General features: G+C 36.4%; 1 protein-coding gene across 7 annotated transcripts in view; it reads right to left on the reverse strand.

Annotated features, from left to right (window-relative positions):
* Positions 1-21,585, reverse strand: part of nrm (neuromusculin) — a 506,208-nt gene that overhangs the window by 10,497 nt on the left and 474,126 nt on the right. For 2 of the 7 annotated variants that reach the window (XM_069507069.1, XM_069507067.1), the window contains exons 9-26: positions 18,529-18,679; positions 17,153-17,264; positions 14,516-14,694; positions 13,986-14,162; positions 12,835-12,975; positions 11,353-11,461; positions 10,566-10,723; positions 9,354-9,412; positions 8,457-8,624; positions 7,718-7,844; positions 6,684-6,768; positions 5,648-5,853; positions 4,889-4,971; positions 3,979-4,156; positions 3,536-3,553; positions 2,772-2,906; positions 2,462-2,495; positions 306-361 (exon numbers count right to left, since the gene is read on the reverse strand). In XM_069507069.1, the coding sequence (XP_069363170.1) occupies positions 306-361; positions 2,462-2,495; positions 2,772-2,906; positions 3,536-3,553; positions 3,979-4,156; positions 4,889-4,971; positions 5,648-5,853; positions 6,684-6,768; positions 7,718-7,844; positions 8,457-8,624; positions 9,354-9,412; positions 10,566-10,723; positions 11,353-11,461; positions 12,835-12,975; positions 13,986-14,162; positions 14,516-14,694; positions 17,153-17,264; positions 18,529-18,679 (2,176 nt within the window). The remainder of the gene's footprint in view (positions 1-305; positions 362-2,461; positions 2,496-2,771; positions 2,907-3,535; positions 3,554-3,978; positions 4,157-4,888; positions 4,972-5,647; positions 5,854-6,683; positions 6,769-7,717; positions 7,845-8,456; positions 8,625-9,353; positions 9,413-10,565; positions 10,724-11,352; positions 11,462-12,834; positions 12,976-13,985; positions 14,163-14,515; positions 14,695-17,152; positions 17,265-18,528; positions 18,680-21,585) is intronic. The other 5 variants (XM_069507073.1, XM_069507070.1, XM_069507068.1 and 2 more) reach the window with 4 other exon arrangements.

The following is a 21,585-nucleotide window of genomic DNA, read 5'->3' on the forward strand; positions in this document are numbered from 1 at the left end:
ATTACATACCATACAATAATTTATAAAATACATCTCAAAATATAATACATAGTACATAGTACATACACAGAATAATAAACAAATACTAAGAAGAATGCTTTCCAAAATGTCCATGCATTGAGAATAGAACACTCGATCTTCAAACCACTACCAAAGTTATATCTACAGATATTATAAGGTAACACACAAAATTCTCTTCAAATGGTACACGCAAAAGATCCAAAAATAGCGAAAAACATAAGAAAGCATTCCCCATTCAATGAAGAATAAACAAGAATGTTAATTATTTTGTTAGTCATGTATACCTGAAGTGTTTATAGTTGTCAGTCGCAAAACATCTGGTGTTAGAGCGGTTAGGAACCTATGCAGGAATAGACAATTAACGGCCAAATACTAAAAATATTATTAAATTTAAAGAACTGCTCAAATATTAATTGATAATGTCATTTCGTAACAACTAAACAATAGTCAAAATACCATTAAAGATCATTTAACATTACAGGATACTTATACTTAAATTATATATGTTATAATTATATGATATAATTTAAATTATATATAATATATATAATTTTTTTTAAATGTTAGTTTTCCCAACATTCGTACCAATTTTTCGTACCCTTGAATGTCTATTTTGGCACCGGACTATAACTTAATTTGTATCCCGTGGTGTGAAATAAGCTTAAATACTCAAATTTGAAACGTATTGCCAAACAAACCAATGAACATCCAAAAAAACATCAATTAATATTTAAGAACAGCTTACTATTTTATAAACTTTTCAGTATTCGAAGGTATTGAAATTAATATAATATAAATAACAATAGTGTCAGATTGTTAAGAGTACAGAAAAGTAAACATGCTTTAAAATATTATATTAAAGACATACTAAATTGTTAGTTAGCCCTATATTTTGTTTCTATGACTGAAGGCCGTTGGTCCAAGCATTTAGCGAAATTACAGCCGAAAACTCAAACGTTATTCACACAATTCAATATTTGGCCAATCCCTGAAATTAAAATATTCTTTGACACCCTTATAAAATAATGACTGACCTGTTTTGACTTTGCTCGGGAAGAATAGGGAATATGCATGTAATTTTTTAATAAATTTAATTCACTTTTTACATTGTTATAACATTGTGAACAATATAAAATATTGTTTCAATTGCTCAAATTATTTTTAAAATATTATTTAAAACATTGCTAAAATCTGATCTGTTCAAACGCGAGCTTTGAAAAATTTGAAAACGTGAACCGTGACGTCACGTTCCGTTTCGACTAACGGTGATGCGTTTCGCAAATTTAAATTTCACTCGCTTATTTTGCAATTTTTAATTAATAATTAATGCAATTAAAAATGAACTAAAAAAAATGGTTGCGATTTAATGACAGGACAATGAAGATTGGGGAGGAAAAAATCAAGTAAATTTAAACCACACGCATATTCCTTATTCTGAAAATCCTTTCTTAATATGGGTTTAAGTTATAGAAAAAAAATTAAGTATAATTGCAAAATCTCCAGTTTCTAGGCCTAGTGGTTTGAGTATTTATTACAATTAATAAGTTTTCCGTTGTAGTATATTTATATATTAATTTCTGGCAAGAGAATTAAAATTTAGTGAAAAGAACCGCAAATTGACTTGAGAACAAGACTGTGTAAGAAATAAGAATATAGATCATAAAAATATTTTTGTCAATAAAAAGTCATAGTGATGAAGCAGCCGAAACTCCGATAGACGCATAAAATATTTTGGAAAGTGATATAGGGAATTGACCAAAACATGAAACATGTGGATTTGGCATTTTTGAACCTTGGATTCTTTGCTGAGCACGTTTAAGACCTCTGGGGTACAAAAAGTGGAGACCTTGTAGGTGGCATGGACAATGTGTGCCAAGAATCCGCTCGGACCAAGGGCGTGGCTGAAAATATTGATAAGAAAAAGAAAGAGATACAATATCTACTGTCTAATCTAGTTGCTACTAAAAATCAAATAAATAATAAATTAAAAATAAAATAAATTGTACTTGGATAAACAGCATAAAATAAAATTAATAAAAGTAATAAACAAATAGTAATTGAAAATTACTGCTATGTTAATGCAATAAATAAATATTAAAAAAAAATTAACGTAAAATTCATTGATAGACGTAATATTATCTAATATTTTGAATATACAATTGAAAAATGTTGTATTTTATTTTATTTTTGTATTAATTTATTTTTACTGAAGAAAGTTCAATTCTAATAAGCTAGTTAACTAGACTAAAAAGCGAAGGAATTTCAAAATTGTAATTCACGAATTGTAATAATTTATCAATTGTAATTTTGAATGGGAATTAATAAATTGTAATTTTCAATTGCATGTTCAATAATTGTATTAATTCATATCAAAATAAATTTAATCATTCTCATATTCATCAAGATGTAAAATTATAGAAATATAACAATGAACACTTACTTTTCCCGCTCCTCCAATTCGACTGGGTTATTGTCTAGATTTTATTAAGTTAGTCCATTTTAGTGTTAGGAAGGCGGCAGTCACGAAAACAAAACAAACAAAATTAAATTAATTAGTAATAATATTAAAGTAAAACATAATTAAGTAAAATTGCTTTTAAATGATTATTGTAATGATGTAATGATTAATGTATTGTTTTTAACGGCAAGCGCTAGTCTATAAATTAAAAAAAAAATAGGATTTTTCAACAAGTCCAGCGTACTTATATTAGTACAGGTCAGTGCACAGTGTGGCATAGAGTACAACTTACATTTGGACTTGGCCCGCATCCGGCGGCAGATGCAGATGATGATGATGCACAGGATCACGGTGATGACCAGCACTGCGAGCGCGATCCCCCCAATCAGCAGGAGTTTCTGGCGATCACGCCACCACACTTTGTTACCTGGGAAATCAAGTTGAATAGGCCTTCATCGTGAAGCTGTGATGGCCTAGTGGTTAGGACGTCCGCCTCCTAATCGGAGATCGGGGGTTTCGATCCCAGGCACTCCGAAAAGTTAGAGGTGTGTGCCCAGGATCGGACCACCGACCTCCTGAATACCCGACATCTTAGTCACTAGGCTGTATTGTTAAATACAATTTATCTAAATATATAAAACAAAAAGGTGACTGACTATCAGATCACTGATCTATCAACGCTCAGCTCCAACGACTGGACGGATCGAGCTGAAATTTGGCATAATAGCTATTATGACCTAGACATCTACCAGGAAAGGATTTTTGAAAATTTAACCCCTAACGGGGTAAAATAGAGGTTCGAAATTTATGTAGTCCACGCGGCCGAAGTCGCGGGCATGAGCTAGTAATTAATATTTAAATAATTAGATTATACTTAATTGTCAATATTTAAAAATACTCAATTCATACTCGTAGGATATCCACAGAGTACAGTGTTGCTAACTTTGGAATTTCATTTCCGTATTTTTCATGAGATTCTGATCTACCTATAGTAGACGCAAGCTTAAAGATGGATGCTTATTAAATTAACTATAAGTATTATTATTCTATACTTACTGTAACTTTCCAGGTTTGCTACGAAGCAAAAAGAGTAATTAAGTACTGTTTTACTATATCCTAGCACAGCACCTATACAAAGTTCGAATGCTATTCTTTTCGTAATATCAAATACTTACCTAATTCTAGGAATAGTAAAAGTTTGATAAGATTCCTAGGGAAAGCCTTGCGCTTCACGGCAATCTAAATATATAAAAGGAAAAAATGACTGACTGATTGACTGACTGACAGACTGATCTATCAACGCACAGCTCAAACTACTGGGCGGATCGGACTGAAAATTAGCATTCAGATAGATATTATGACGTAGGCATCCACTAAGAAAGGATTTTTGTAAATTCAACCCCTACGGGGCTGAAATGGGGGTTTGCATTTGTGTAGCCCACGCGGACGAAGTCGCGAGCATAAGCTAGTGTTTGATAAATCTGATTCAAGGTCCATACCTATAACATCTCTCTCGCACTCCCGTGATTTGCCGACGGTGTTGTTGGCGTAGCAGATGTAAGTCCTGTACACGTCTACGCTGGAGCTCAGTTTAAGGTAGCTCTGGGCGCCGTCTTGCCAGATCTCCTCGGTCGTGAGGCTATCATTGTCGTTCTTCAACTTCCATGTGAATGACACCTAGGTAATTAATAAAAAACAATCTAATATATTAAAGGAAAACGTGACTGACTGACTGATCTATCAACGCACAGCTCAAACTACTGGACGGATCGGGCTGAAGTTTGGCATGCAGATAGAGACGTAATTGTAATAAAAAAAAATTGTAACTAGTATTGCACGCCACGAAGCAAAGTGGCAAACTGTTAGAACTTTATGTAATGTTAAAAACACAGTTAATGCAATAAAATTTATTCTATTCTATTCTGGGACGAGACGATTACGATACGATTCCTTATGACCTTTAAAATGTCTGTTTGGGAACACTATTTAGGTTTAAATCAAATCAAATCAAATTCATTTATTGCTTATTTGGGTTTACAGATGGTTCTTAGTCGGATTGTGAGACCTTATATAGTAAGGCATGCAATATTATATTGTACAGATTAAATATTCGTGTAGAATTATTTTACGTGATTGTAGTATTAATTATTATCTTATTTTACAAAAAAATAAAGATAAAACCTTATCACAATAATAAATTAATTAGAACACTAACCGCCTTAAAACAAATGTCAATTTAGTTAATAGTGATTATTTATTATTTATTATTATTATTATTTATTTATTATTTATTATTTTATTTATTTTATATCTAATTAGAACGGCAGTGCCACTTACACTAACTAGATGATTAATAATAAATTTAAATACAAATAAAGGTACAAGAAAAAAGTGATATAAATAACTTACATTGGAGGGATTCGCGGTGGCGGTGCAGAGAAGATGCGGTTGTCCATTGATTTCCACTTGCTTTATTCCACACTCTGGTAGAACTGGAACAATTAATTTGATAACATTAAATTATTTGAGGTACGTATGAATTGCTAGTTAGATGCTCTAACATGCCGTGATAGCATATTATGAACATACTGTACCTGACTATGGTATCAGGAACATTTGGACAGGTACAGGTACATACTGTACCTGACTATGGTATCAGGAACATTTGGACAGGTACAGGTACATACTGTACCTGACTATGGTATCAGGAACATTTGGACAGGGACAGGTACATACTGTACCTGACTATGGTATCAGGAACATTTGGACAGGTACAGGTACATACTGTACCTGACTATGGTATCAGGAACATTTGGACAGGTACAGGTACATACTGTACCTGACTATGGTATCAGGAACATTTGGACAGGTACAGGTACATACTGTACCTGACTATGGTATCAGGAACATTTGGACAGGTACAGGTACATACTGTACCTGACTATGGTATCAGGAACATTTGGACAGGTACAGGTACATACTGTACCTGACTATGGTATCAGCAACATTTGGACAGGTACAGGTACATACTGTACCTGACTATGGTATACTCAAGGAAAGTTGCTGGATAAGGAAGACTAAAGACCGAGCGTTGTAGCGCTCATTAGGGAAGTCCTATATCAAACAGTAGGTATCTGCTAGCTGACGATGATGCTAATCATTACTTACACTTAACATTCAAATATACAGTGGTATTGATAGATCCGTGTCTGTTATAAGCTTCGCAGACGTAATTCCCTGCGTCCTTCCTCACAACTGGTCCTAACAGTAGCGTGTTTGAGGAAGACAGTATGAAGGAGCTGTTACTGTGCTCCCTCGCATGGCTCTTTGAGGCGTTTTCTCTTTTCCACGAGTAGCTTGGTTTCGGGAAACCTCTGGAAAGGAAAGTGATGATAGCTAATGTCTTTGTTTTAGATTTTTTTTGGAATGTTGAAATCAAATTGTTGAGGTTTGTGGGATTCCATAAAAGATGTGTGAGGACATAAGAGTTCACAAATTAATATATTAACCGATACTGTTAAATCTATAATATAAAAATGATTCACTAAATGTGTTGCTGATCGCAAATCTCGAGAACAGCTGAACCGATTTCGCTAATTCTTTCTTTATAATATTCCTTGAAGTAAGAGGATGGTTCATACGGAGAGAAAAATTTTAAAATTTGAATCGACTGCTAGGCGGATTGAAGTTCGCCAGGGCAGCTAGTCTAAATATATAAAAGGCAAAGGCGACTGACTGACTGATCTATGAACACACAGCTCAAACTACTGGACGGATCGGGCTGAAATTTGGCATGCAGATAGCTATTATAACGTAGGCAATCGTTAAGAAAGCGTTTTTGAAAATTCAACCCCTAAAAGGGTGAAACAGGGGTTTGAAATTTGTGTAGTCCACGCGGACGAAGTCGCGAGCATAAGCTAGTAATTTATAAGCAGGCATAGACAAATACAGTCAGAAACAGTGATGGAAATGTTGGCAAAACGACACTAAGTAGGTATCATCGTCTAGGTCCCGCAAATCGTTATTGCGCTGGAACCATGCCATCATTATCACCGAAATGACGTCATTTGACGTATATTTAAGTAAAAATATACCATCAGAATGAAACTTCCGTCTAGTGCTGACGTCACTAAAATGGTGGCCAAACGCATTAACAATTTGCGGGGATTATATTCTGTGGTAATATAACCTGAGTAATACTTACTCAGCGCGGCAGACGATGTTAGCTGGAATTTCGTTCTGGTTGACGGACACAGAAACTGGATATACAGATATGTTCTTGGGCTCATCTGAAAACAAAAACGATTTGGGTTCTATTTGGGTATTTTCCTACTTTTGAATTTCATTAATATTATTAATTTGTTATAAACTAGGATAAAAATGATGACGTACGCTGAAAAAAATATTAAAATCCAACAAAGATTTACAAAGTTACAGGCATTTTAATTTTGGAGTGGGTCTTCTATCCCTTTCTCGCAAAACGAAAATTTGTATGAAACCGCACGAAGCTACTATGGCAGTAGTAAGGTGTGACGTCAAAATGCTATATCGCTATCTCTGTCTCATCAGAAATATTTAAATGCTTAGGTATAACTGTTTTGTTATTTGATCGATTTATTTAGTTTTTTCAGTTTACGTCATTATTTTTATCCTAGTTTAGGTATAATAAAGTAATAAAAAAATTGGAGTCAAATACCCATTTGTAAGTTTCTTGTCAGACAACATTAAGTAAATACATACAGGGTGCAACCAGAACACCAAAACTAAGACAGGTGATAGTACTGATGATCAGTGATATGATACCACAAACAAACGCGAAAAAAATATCCTATATTTTGTAAAATTTCACGATATATATTACAAATAAAACATCTGACTGACGCTAGAGGTCAACGAACGTTCCGGAAGTAGGCCACTTGGAGTCAATGCCGCGTCGTAGGCGGGGCATTGACCCAAGTTTTGCATGCTATGCAGGTTTCCTCACGATGTTTTCCTTCACCGTTAAAGAAAGTGTATTTAATTAATTAAAACGCACATAACTCCGAAAAGTTAGAGGATCTACCCCCGGGATCGAACCCCCAACCTCCAATTAGAAGGCGGAAGCTGCTGTGATAGCTGAAGTGTGTGCCTATAGTAAATTTTTTTTTTTAAACACCTCACTTAAGGGTCACTTCAAGACAGTACTGTACACGGCCATTCTGACATGTTCTAGTGCTAGTAAATAATGTAACTACTTACATTCAACAGCGAAAGTAGTGGTGCTATTAACAGCGGGACCTGCTGCGTTGTTCGAGGAACGGCAAGTGTATCTCACAGAGTCGCCTCGAGAAAGGACACCGCCCGGCCATGCTGACATGTTCCAGTGCTAGAAAAAATAAAAACCAAATATTAATAAACTTAAATCTAAAAAATCAACATTAAATTAAAACTAAAATAAATTAAAATATTAGCTAATAATATTATGTCCCACGACACAAACTTGGATTGTATTTTGGAATAACAATGAATCCTAAACTTGGTAGAAATCCAACATAAGCCTTGGACTGTCCCATACTAGTTTTTTAGCTAATATTAGATATATGTATATATACTAAAAGATAGACATCCACTGCTGGACATAAGTCTCTTGTAGGGACTTCCACACCACAATAAAGACGCGAAAAAATATATTTAAAAAATCCTATATTTTGTAAAAGTTCACGATATATTGCAAATAAAACATCTGACTGACGCTTGAGGTCAACGCAAGTTGCGTAAGTAGGCCACTCGGAGTCAATGCCGCGTCGTAGGCGGGGCATTATTCCACATTTTGCACGCTATACATTGCAGATTTGAAAAATACTAAATCACTAAAAATGGGGCAAATGGTTATTGGTATGATAGTGTTTAGGTAGAACAACAACAACGCTAAGTTTTTGCTAGCGTTCTGGTTACACCCTGTATATTATTATGTACAGTTTGTTAGCTTGGCTCTTACCAAAGTAGACTCGGTAGCTTCAAAGTCGTTTCTGTTCACTTGGGGCTCGATCTTCCGCTCCACGATGTAGTACTTGTCCGTCTTCTCAGGGTCTATCAACTTCCCATCCTTCAGCCAGTCCACGCTGCACAGCGGGGCACATTCTACTGTACAGGAGAGGGATATGTTCTGAAAGAAAAATTATTGTTATTGCACTTGTAGTTAATGCCTTTTGCAACGGAAGTCACGTGATCTGTTGCAGGGAAGCCATCTTCGATTCGTATAAATGCGGGTGGTTGATGGTTTTTAGGATCCCCCGATAAAAGACACAATTTACACACACACACACACACACACACACACACACACACACACACACACACACACACACACACACACACACACACACACTGTTGTAATTTTATTGTTGTATATACATTTATTCTAAATCTATTCTGTTAAAATAGTTTTCATTATAATTTTAAGTAATCTCTTTTGGCCTTCTGTTAAAACTAGATTTTATTTTAAATTTTATTTTATTATTAGATTACATTAGATTTTATTTTAAAACTAGTCAAAACTAAAATTAAACAATAATTATGTGTTTACGCTGTTGATTACTTTCAAATAAACAAAATTAAAATTAAATTAAAGACGCCCTAAGCATGACCTTAACGACCCCGACGATCAAATCATGACCGACAATGCTCTCCTATCTTGTAGGGCTACACAACTCAACCTTATTACAGCGTCTTCGCCGGCGACGAGATCTCCGATTGCTAACGTCACCCGGACGTGGACTCACGCCACGGCCTCGGGGGCGCACGGACTAACCAGTAGTCCAACAACTCCACCCATCCCAACGTCATTCTCTCTACTCTACTACTCACTCTCTACTCTAGAAAGATTGCTACCTACCTGAGATTTGTATAGCGCTCCACTGTAGTGATTCATGGCATACTTAAAGCTTGGAGGAGCTGAAACAATAAATGATAATGATAAGTACAATCCCATACATACACGGGCGATAACTGCAAACCGGTTGCACATTGTGCGGGCAAACAATGTATACGGCGAAAGAACTACGGGTTTTATTATACCTCGCCTTTTAAATCAGCTGCCTTCTTCTCTGGCGGAAAAGGTAACGCGAACGAATATTAAACAGAAGCTGAGGGGATACTTCCTTGGCAACCTATGAGCATGCCGGGTTGTTTCGGGGATATCTCCTTGGCTCCTGTCGTGACGATATAATTGTCGCACGTATAATAAGTACATAAATAATAATGTCACCTGTTAAAATATGTGTATGTGCATGTGTGTGTATATGCATATATGCATGTATATACATATATGTGTATATATATGTATTATATGTTCTTTGTTTTTAACATTAAGTTATTATATTATAATATAGTAATAGTATTATTTCTAATTTTGTTTTATGACAAAGTAGGCATGATGTAATGCGCAGACGTACGCATTGAGGGTCAAACCTCTGTGGTTTTTTTACAATGCGTACTACCTATTATATGTAAATTTTCTTGTGTGTTAATAATAATAAAAAAAAAAAAAAAAGTGTAATGAGCAAAAAAATGTTTCGTCTAAGTAGACACGAATATAGTATATTAACAAAAGCTGCCTCCCCCTCCCTACCAGTGTTGATCCCTCTGCAAGAGAAGTTTGTCCGATGGTCCAACGTCACCGGGTCGATGGTCCAATTCTGGGACACGATGTCTGTCACAACTCTATTACCGCGGTACCATTAAAACTGCAATACCTCTCCCAAGCTAGCCTACTTCCATCTGTATTTGTATTTGTATTTGTATTTATTTCGATTTAGACTCATTACAAGCGCTTATGAAAGTCAGATCGGCATAGAACAATACAATAATAAAATGATTGTACAAAATATGGCATATTATAATCTAGATAATAGTCTAGTTAAAGATGGCATAAAAATTATTAAGTTACTCAAGCACCTTGTTGTAATAAAATGTCATAAATGCACTATAAGAAAAGAAAAAGATAGGTTCTCAAGCATCTAGCTGCATCATCACTTTCCATCAAGTGAGATTGTAGTCAAGGGCTAACTTGTAATCGATTTAAGAAATATGCTAACTAAAACCTTACCTAAAACATCGATATTAACAAAAGCCGCCTCCCCCTCCCCGCCAGTGTTGATCCCTCTGCAAGAGAAGTTGGTCCGATGGTCCAAAGTCACCGGGTCGATGGTCCAATTCTGGGACACGATGTCCGTCACAACTCTGTTGCCGCGGTACCATCGGAACCTAGAAAAAACATTTTAAACATTATTATTTACTAGCTGATTCCCGCGACTTTATCTGCGTGGATTTAAGTTTTTAAAAATCCCTTTGATTTTCCGGGATAAAAAGTAGCATATGTCACTCTCCTGGTTTTTAACTATACCTATGCAAAAAATCATGAAGCTGTGATAGCCTAGTGTTCAGGACGTCCGCCTTCTAATCGGAGATCGGGGGTTCAATCCCGGGCACGCACCTCTAACTTTTCGGAGCTATGTGCGTTTTAGTTAATTAAACATCACTTGCTTTAACGGTGAAGGAAAACATCGTGAGGAAACCTACATGCCTGAGAGTTCTCCATAATGTTCTCAAGGGTGTGTGAAGTCTACCAATCCGCACATGGCCAGCGTGGTAGACTATGGCCAAACCCCTTCTCACTCTGAGAGGACACCCGCGCTCTGTAGTGAGCCGGTGATGGGTTGATCATGATGATGATGATGCAAAAAATTACGTTGATCCGTTGCTCTGTTGCGACGTGATTGAAGGACAAACCAACAAACCAACAAACCAATAAACCAACAAACCAACAAACAAACACACTTTCACAATTTTATAATATGGGTACTGAGCTACTGATTACTAGGGCTTGATAATACCTGTGTGCTTCTGGTCTGCCTTTCTCTTGTATGCTGCAGCTAAGAACAAGAGATTTTCCTTTGATGACACGCCAGGGTGAGTAGGTCAGTTTGGCTGGGCCAGGAGGATCTGTGGGAAAAAGTAAATTCAAATTACAGTTCAGATGTTTCAAAGGAGTGTAAAGTCTGCTGGTCCACATTTGAAGAGCGTGGTAAACTAAGGGTTAAGCCCTTCTTATTTTGAACCTGTGCTCACTAGTGGGACAATCGCACAGATTCTAAGCACAACCTAATTTTAGAGTATTCGCACCCTCTTCTTACTATTGTAATATGAAAAGGACAGAAGCAGTTTGACATTTCTAAGTTTAATTTTTAGATGGTAAAACCCGTGATTTTAGCACGCACTCGCGAACCTACTGTTTAAATTTGTATTGTGCACTAAAATTTAGAGTCTTTAAATGTGAAAGTCATGTTCCGTTCCTTTTTTAGCATAAGTAAAAAGAAAAGGATGCAGATACTCTAAATTTAGGAGAGAGACTAGAGAATCGGGGCCACTGACGGGTTGAGACGGTGATGATGATGATAGTTTAGATGAATTTTCTGTTAGCACAGTACATTGTCGGTAATCTAGTTTCCACCCCTATATCGTCAACATTCCATCTTCGCGTACGAAACGCTTTGCGGCATCATTCCTTATACGCATGGCTAGGGTCTGGAATACTCTTCCTAGATCAGTGTTTCCTGCCAATTATAATCCAGGTATCTTTAAAACAAGAGTGAATAGGCACCTTCTAGGCAAACGCGTCCCATCTTAGACCACATCATCACTTCCCATCAGGTGTTATCGTGGTCAAGCGTGCGCCTATAATGATTTAAAAAAACCAGTTCTGCATCCCGGTAACTTGAGGCTTCTTCCACTTCTTAGGCTTTACCTTTGAATCATCATTTACCAACAGGCGATATCGTAGTCAAAAAGTCACCAAATAAAAACTTCCGAAATTACATATGAGACTCCACGTTTTATGGAGTATAATGGTGATTATTTAGCTGATAATAATATATCTGTTCATCAGTTATATATATACAACACATGTATTTTTGTTAGGAAAACTATAAATAAAACAATCCACACAAATATCACATTTACAAAAATTAAAACTACAACTCGTCGAGCCAGTTACCTTATCCTACCCAAAACTAGAACAAATTATGGCAGAAAAACTCTTACCTATGAAGGAGCTAAACTTTATAACCAAATACCTGCACACATAAAAAATGTACACTCATTCAATGCATTTAAAACTGAATTAGCTGCTCACATTATGAGTAATGCGAATCACTTCGACAAATGCATTGAATGAGTACCTAAATGGCGAATATTTGTAAACTTTATTCTTAGAATTAGGTTCTCATGTAAGTGACTTTGTCTTTATGAGAATAAACGTCTTTAAACCTAAACCTAATTGCAAGGATTTGTTGTTAAAGAGATTTTTAAATACTCACAGTTGACTACCAGTTCCGTCTTCTCACTTTCATTCCCCCAGCCAGCGTAGTTCTTGCCTTTACAGGAGTAGTTGCCGTGGAAGCTCTTCGTGGTGTCCTGGAGTAACAGCATCGATGGATCCACCTCGTTGCAGAGATTATCTGTAATGGGACAGATAGACAAATTAAAACTTTTTCGAACAAGTTAGATAATGCATTTAATACTGTCCATTTTCAATTTTCAATCTAAATATATAAAAGGAAAAGGTGACTGACTGACTGACTGACTGATGTATCAATGCACAGCTCAAACTATTGGACGGATCGGGCTGAAATTTGGCATGCAGATAGCTATTATGACGTAGGCATCCAAATTCAACCCCTAAGGGGGTGAAATAGGGGTTTGAAATTTGTGTAGTCCACACGGACAAAGTCACGAGCACAAGCTAGTTTTAATAAAATTTCTATGTTCTCATAAAAAATTAACAATCTTGTTTAAAAACCAACAATATAAAATGTAAATAATACTGGGCTAAGAATAGAACCTTGATATGCACCTTCTTAAAATGCCACCGTAAGCAATTTTACCCTCACCACTTGAGGTGACTTCGACAACCCATTGTGCTAGACCTTTTTTCCACGTTCATGCAAACTTTGTAACCAGCTCCCTTTGGTAGTGGTCCCATTAGATTTCAACATGGCGTTATTCAAGGGGCGCATCGACTAACTCTTGAAAATCCGGGTACGAAAATCCGGGTACGTATCCTTTAATCCTGCAAATGTTCATGCGTGGTGGTAATCACTTAACATCCGTGATCCGCCAGCTCGTTTGCTCACCATTTAAAAAAAACCGGTTAAACGAGTCGGACTCGCACACGAATCGTTCCATACCATCGTATAAGATAGGTAAACACTTTTAAAACACTGCAAGTTAATAACGGACTGCGCCATCTACATGTGATTTAGTAAATTTTTCGTAAACACATTTTTTTTGTGATGTAACCACGAATTCACGGTTTATGGATTTTTTCTTTTACTTGTGCTACCTACCTACCTACCAAATTTCATGACAGACACGACGGACAGATGGACAAACAGACAACAAAGTGATCCTATAAGAGTTTGTTTTTTCCCTTTGAGGTACGGAACCCTAAGAAGAATGTTGTACATACCATCAGTCCCATTGCATTCAGGCAGATGCTTCAATATCTCTCCATCCAGGTACCAGATGACTTCATCAAGTATCGACGGGTTTCCGGTAACCACTTCGCAAGTGAGAGTGACGTTCTTGTGATCATTCTCCAGCACTGGACTCGGCGAGCTCATGGTTAGACGGACTTGTGGCTTGACTGTAAGTAATTAATAAATTATATTCTCCTGACCGAAATAAACTACGCGGGAGACATTATACTACACAAAATGTACACAAACAAGTCTCATTATTCTTTCACTCTCATGGCTTAATGGAACGGTAATCCAACACAATCGGAGAAAGATCAGGCGCAAACTCTAATTACTTTTTTGGTCTGGTTCTTAATTTGAACCTGTGGTTTAAGATATATCAGCCAAGTAAGTTAGTAAACCGACGGCAGTCAAACCTCACTACTAACACGTTGCAAATAATGAAATAAATAGGTGACCTTTATCGCAAGCAAATCTAAGTGGTATACCAAAACCTGCTATTGTGAAAAAATTGACTTACATAAAACGTTAACACTAATAGTCTCATTCGTAGTGCCGTTCCCAACAGTATTCGCCATCACGACAGTATAGTTCCCCATGTCTTTGCCACTAGCGTCGAGGATGATAAGAGCGTGCTGGTCTGGTGTACCCCCCTGGTAGTTACTGTCGTTAACGTTAACTCGTTTTTTGTCGCGATACCTGGGAATGACATAAAAACAAAGTTAAAAATAATATTTCTTTATGTATATATTATATAAAAGAAAAAGGTGACTGACTGACTGACTGGTCTATCAACGCACAGCTCAAACTACTGGACGGATTGGGCTTCAATTTGGCATGCAGATATAGCTATCTGACGTATGTATGACGTAGGCATCCACAAAGAAAGGATTTTTGAAAGTTCAACCCCTAAGGGGGTGAAATAGGGGTTTGAAATTTGTGTAGTCCACGCGGATGAAGTCGCGAGCATGAGCTAGTCGGTACTCGGTACTAAAGAAGTTTCCCTTTAATAACTTAATCCAAAGATAAAAGCACGCAAGGCACGCAAACGCCGGTATAGAATGTATAGCCTTATATCTTTCGTATGAAACTCGCATTATCTCCCAACTTGAGTAATATGTTCACGGAACGCTTATGAGGGTGGTTAAGCGTGAAACTGGTAGAAGCGGTTCCGTATAGGTAGTTATTATTATGATATTTGTAGTTATAATAATAATAGAATATTTTACCCTTCTTTGAAAAGTCTCTTAATTTGATCCTAAATCTAAATAATATATAAAAGGACAAGGTGACTGACTGACTGACTGACGGACTGACCTATCAACGCACAGCTCAAACTACTGGACGGATCGGGCTGAAATTTGGCATGCAGATAGCTATTATGGCGTAGGCATCCGCTAAGAAAGGATTTTTGAAAATTCAACTCCTAACGGGGTGAAATAGAGGTTTGAAATTTGTGTAGTCCACGCGGACGAAGTCGCGAGCATAAGCTAGTTGATAAAAAACTACATAAAAAATCACAATTTTTTAATTCCAAACCAGTTTTATTCGATTGATATATATATAACCAATTTCAATAAAATTTCGTGTTTATGTTCAACGTTTAATACGCTAAGGGATTACCGTATTATTTTATGGTAACAGATCACATATAAATATTTATAAAAAACGTGCAACAAATTAGCGCTCGGGCGGTATAGACTTTTCCATACATTTCGCTTTAAACCACGAAATAGGATTAAAATCAGTTTTTATTACTTCCCGCGGAACCCCAAAAACATAATAACTTTACGTATTACATTTCAACCGAGCGCGAAATAGGATTCTTTATTCGCTCACACATTTAAGCAGATTACTTCGGGAATTTATCTCCAACCACTGCGCTTATGAGGTCTATTCATTTTGTGTCGACGAATTACTTTCCAGAGATCTTTATTACTTTCATACGTACTTTATAATCCTAAATAAACTCGAAGCCTTAGGGCTGACGCCAACAGATGCAGTGGAGTCGTCATTTTTAGGGTTCCGTACCTCAAAAGGAAAAACGGAACCCTTATAGGAATAAGGGTTCCCTTTTCACTTAAAAAAGAAAGAAAGAGAAAGAAGGAGAAAGGTTCACTTTGTTGTCTGTCTGTCTGTCTGTCTGTCTGTCCGTCTGTCTGTCTGTGTCAAGAAACCTACAAGGTACTTCCCGTTGACCTAGAATCATGAAATTTGGCAGGTAGGTAGGTCTTATAGCTGACATTTGGGGAAAAATCTGAAAACCGTGAATTTGTGGTTACATCACACAAAAAAAAATTCAATTGTGGTCATGAACTATTATTAGTTCATGAAAATTGAATATATACTAATTATTTAGTATATTCAATTTTCTAAGTAAGATAAGTATATCAAGTGGGGTGTCATATGAAAGGTCTTCACCTGTGCATTCTAAAACAGATTTTTATTTATTTTTATGTATCACAGTTTTTGAATTATTCTGCAAAATGTCGAAAAACTACGACTGTAGTACGAAACCCTCATTGCGCGAGCCTGACTCGCACTTGGCCGGTTTTTATTGTTAGACTAGCTAATGCACGCGACTTCGTATGCGTAGATTTAGGTTTTTAAAAATCCCGTGGGAACTCTTTGATTTTCCGGGATAAAAAGTAGCCTATGTCACTCTTCAGGTCTTCAACTATACCCATGATGCAAAATATTACGTTGATCCGTTGCTCCATTGCGACGTGATTGAAGGACAAACCAACAAAAAAACACTTTCGGATTTATAATATGGGTATTATGGGTAGTGATGTAGAGATTTAGCTGTGATTTAGATGAGTGATGTAGCTGTGGTAGCCTAGTGGTTAGGACATCCGCCTTCCAATCGGAGGTCGGTGGTTCGATCCCGGCCACGCACCTCTAACTTTTCGGAGTTATGTGCGTTTTAATTAATTAAATATCACTTGCTTTAACGGTGAAGGAAAACATCGTGAGGAAACCTGCATGCCTGAGAGTTCTCCATAATGTTCTCAAAGGTGTGGGAAGTCTACCAATCCGCACATGGCCAGCGTGATAGACTATGGCCAAAACCCTTCTCACTCTGAGAGGAGACTCGTGCTCTGTAGTGAGCCGGTGATGGGTTGATCATGATGATGATGTAGAGATTTAAACTTACCAAGTAACCTCATTCAAGGCAGAAGGGTTGCTCTCGTATTCGCTTTTGAGTAGAATTTTGGAACCTTCTATGACCGTGATGTTCGGTGGACCCACGTGGACTATAGGAGGATCTGAAAATAGAAAAGTTGAAAAAATTAACTCTATGGTCAATTTTGACTTTCATAGACCATCGGGTAAAATCGCAAGCGTGTACATAATTCTTCTGCTGTTCTCATACCATGTCGCCTCGATTCATAAGTATAGTGGGAGGATGTTACTTACTAAAAAGCCTCAATCCTTGAATAATGAATGTTTTCACATTCATTTCATGCCGTTTTCATACCGCTTAGCCTCGATGTTATGTGAGTAAAACCAACCTGCTTTACAATGTAGGTATAATAAATACCTCCCAATCATACCATCCAACCATCAGTTTCATACCGAGTCGCCTCGATGGTGGGTATGTAAGATAAGATAAGATAAGATAAGTTTATTAATTGCAAAATTGTATGTACATAGGGTCTTAAAAATATAAAAGTCCAATTACAATCTGCCATCAATGGCGCGCAATTTTACAATAGTGTCAGTTACACATTTAGTTACTATTAACATAGGTACTAAAAAATAAAAAATAAATTTAAAATATGATGTCAGAGAAAACCTAAAATAGTCTTATTTAAGTGCATGTTAATATTAACATAATAATAAATTAATTACATTGATGAAATTAAGCCTTAATATGTCGTACGAAGTCATCCACACATTTTTTTCTTGCAACCATTTTTTTAATTTATGACAGAATTGTTTGAATGGAAGCATTTTAATCTCCATCGGCAATTTGTTAAAAAAATTTATGCACATAGAGTAACAATTTTTTTGGTATAATGATGTTTTGGAGATCCTATCAGACACTAATTTATCTTGATTTCTCAATCCTCTTTTTCCAACATTATCATGCAGAGTTTTGAAATAATGAAAGTTCGTTTTGACAAACTTTGCAATTTCTAAAATGTACATACATGGAAGTGGCAATATTCCATGTTTTTGAAAGACAGGCTTACATGATTCATAAGGAGGCATGTTAAGAATAGCTCGTAGACATTTTTTCTGAACTATGAATGCCTTATTAAAATCTGTTGAATTTCCCCATATAATCAGGCCATAACGGAGTACTGATGACACGTAACCATGGTATGCTGTGAGAGCAGTATTCAAACTAGCAGTCTTTACTAGTCGACGTAATACGTACACAAATCTATTTAGTCTATTACATATTATTATCATTAAGTATAGTAGGGAGTTAAAACTCGACTAACTTTTATTTATTCTGATGAACTGCCTTGTCGTTTTCATACCATGTGACCTCGATGGTAAGTAGATAAAAGTGCTACTTACACCAAACCTCCAGTTCTCGAGTAGCATGTATGGGATGCTCGTTCATCTGCAACATGACCTTGTTGATGGCTTTGCAGATGAATTTCCTCCCGTTTTCGTACCGTGTCGCGTTGATGGTCAGGTTTGATACGGTTTCAAACGTTGTATCGCTCTGAAATAAGAGATATTTCTATTAATGAAATAGTTTGAATTTGTAAGTATTTTTAGGGTTCCGAACCTCAAAAGGAAAAACGGAACCCTTATAGGATCACTTTGTTGTCTGTCTGTATGTCAAGAAACCTACAGAGTACTTCCCGTTGACCTAGAATCATGAAATTTGGTAGGTAGGTAGATCTTATAGCTGACATTTGGGGAAGAATCTGAAAACCGTGAATTTGTGGTTATATCACACAAAAAAATTAAATTGTGGTCATGAACTAATAATTAGTATTTTCAATTATCCAAGTAAGATAACTATATCAAGTGGGGTATCATATGAAAGGTCTTCACCTGTACATTCTAAAACAGATTTTTATTTATTTTTATGCATCATGGTTTTTGAATTATCCTGCAAACAACAAATAACACAGGAGTGAATAGGCATCTTCTAGGTAAACGCGTCCCATCTTAGGCCACATCATCACTTCCCATCAGGTGTGATTGTGGTCAAGCGTATACGTAAAATGAATTAAAAAAAAAAAGTCGAAAAAATTACGACTGTAGTACGGAACTCTCATTGCGCGAGCCTGACTCGCACTTGGCCGGTTTTTTTTGTTGAGTAGGAGGATGCATCTCGAATCTGACTTTAATCACTACCTCTATCATAAATGCAAAAGTGTGTTTGTTGGTTGGTTTATCCTTCAATCACGTCGTGACTGAGCGAGGGATCGACGGTAATTTTTTGCATGGGTATAATCAAAGACCAGGGGATTGACATATTCTTACTTCTTATCCCGGAAATATGTATTTATTAATTATCCCGGAAAATTAAAGAGTTCCCACGAGATTTTCAAAAGCCTAAATACACGCGGACGAAGTCGCGGGCATCAGCTAGTTTTTTTTTCTCATTTTAGTTTTGTGCGTTTTGATGCTTGTTTTCTAATGGAACCCTACAGTTTCGTTCAGTCTGTCCATCATCATGATCAACCCATCGCCGGCTCACTACAGAGCACGGGTCTCCTCTCAGAGGGTTTGGTCATAGTCTACCACGCTGGCCATGTGCGGATTGGTAGACTTCACACACCTTTGAGAACATTATGGAGAACTCTCAGGCATGCAGGTTTCCTCACGATGTTTTCCTTCATGGTTAAAACAAGTGATTTAATTAATTAAAACGCACATAACTCCGAAAATTTAGAGGTGCGTGCCCGGGATCGAACCCCCGACCTCCGATTAGAAGGCGGACGTCCTAACCACTAGGCTATCACCGCTTCGTGCAGTACGCGGCAGAAAATAATGTTTATCGACCTTAAGAAGGAGACTAGATTAAGCTCGTGACTTTGTCCGCGTGGACTACACTAATTTCCCCCTGTTTTACGCCTTTAGGGGTTGAATTTTTAAAAATCCTTTCTTTGCGGATGTGTACGTCATAATAGCTATCTGCATGTCAAATTTCAGCGCGATCCGTCCAGTAGTTTGAGCGGTGCGTTGATAGATCAGTCAGTCAGTCTGCAGTCACCTTTTTAACCGACTTCCAAAAAGGAGGTGGTTCTCAATTCGGCCCGTTTTTTTAATAAGCATTTACATGATGATTCATGTACGCTTTTCAAAAATTAAACTATTCATAAGTACTTGTATAGAAACCTGTGTACTGATACAATATAATTCATAAACATTGTAAAACTTTAGCGCAAGATAACGCCGTCTAGCGCCATCTAGTACTTGAGCGAGAAATCAAATTATTTTTTTCTTTATTTTTACCCGACTACGGCAAAGCCAAAGAGAAAAGTTATAATTTTCGCAGTCTATGTATGTGTGTGTGTATGTTTGTATTTATGTGTGTTCCACTCTAGCGGCTAAACTACTGGGCCGATTTTGATAAATGAGGTTTCAATTGATTCGTTGTTATGGTCTGAGTGTAACTACCTGCTATTCACGTTATTTATTTTATTTATTTTTTGCAATCAACAGCAATATATACAATATAATTTTACATAATAACAGACTGAAAATAAGGCCAAATAGGATTACAATTTTTTTACAGATTACTTAAATAGATATTAAATATAAATTTATAACAGTACGTTTGATAATTTAAACAAGCTTTACAATAATATAATAATATGAAAATATAAAAGTCAATTAACTAGTAAAAATACCTAGTAGGTGATTCACAACATATGTATGTGTGTGTGTATGTCTAGCGAATTACTATTGTTTCTCACACTTTCAAGTTGATGATCTTTTTTTTTTTTTTCAAAACAAAAGCATTTTGATTTTTTAAGTTTAACTCGATGTTTCAATAGTACTACTAAGGGCAAATCGTTCTGCCGCGGGAAGACTTCGCTTAAATTTCAAAGTGTACTAGGCTGCTTCATTCGCGTGATTTAGTTTTGTAAAATTCCCGTGGGAACTCTTTGATTTTCCGGGATAAAAAGTAACCTATGTCACTCTCCAAGTCTTTAACCTTTAAAATTAACTATAACCACGCAAAAAATCACGCTGATCGGTTGCTCCGCTGCGGCGTGATTGAAGGATAAACCAACAAACACACACACTTTCGTATTTATAATATGGGTAGTGATTTGTGTGCTTATCGACACTTCATTTGAAATGCAGATTAAGAAAAATTTCAATGTCGTTATTTTGATTAAAAAAAAAAATACAAATAGGTATCTTTTAAAAAGTAGGTAACTATTTAATTTAATTTCGAAGTTTAGTTATTTAAAACACCCTTTGAGAATTCAAAATGACTTGCTTATCAGACTATTTCGAATGAAATGTCTATCTAGTTGAAAGGACACCGATTTGAAGATTACCTTTATTGAAAATGTCTCAGACTTATTGTAGTTTCAGAGAATAGGGTATTGGATTGAAGTAATAAAATGACGTGATATTTTGTATAGCGATAGTTTATGG

The sequence above is a fragment of the Maniola hyperantus genome, chromosome 25 (assembly GCF_902806685.2).
Source record: "Maniola hyperantus chromosome 25, iAphHyp1.2, whole genome shotgun sequence".
In the NCBI taxonomy this organism is placed as follows: Eukaryota; Metazoa; Arthropoda; class Insecta; order Lepidoptera; family Nymphalidae; genus Maniola; species Maniola hyperantus.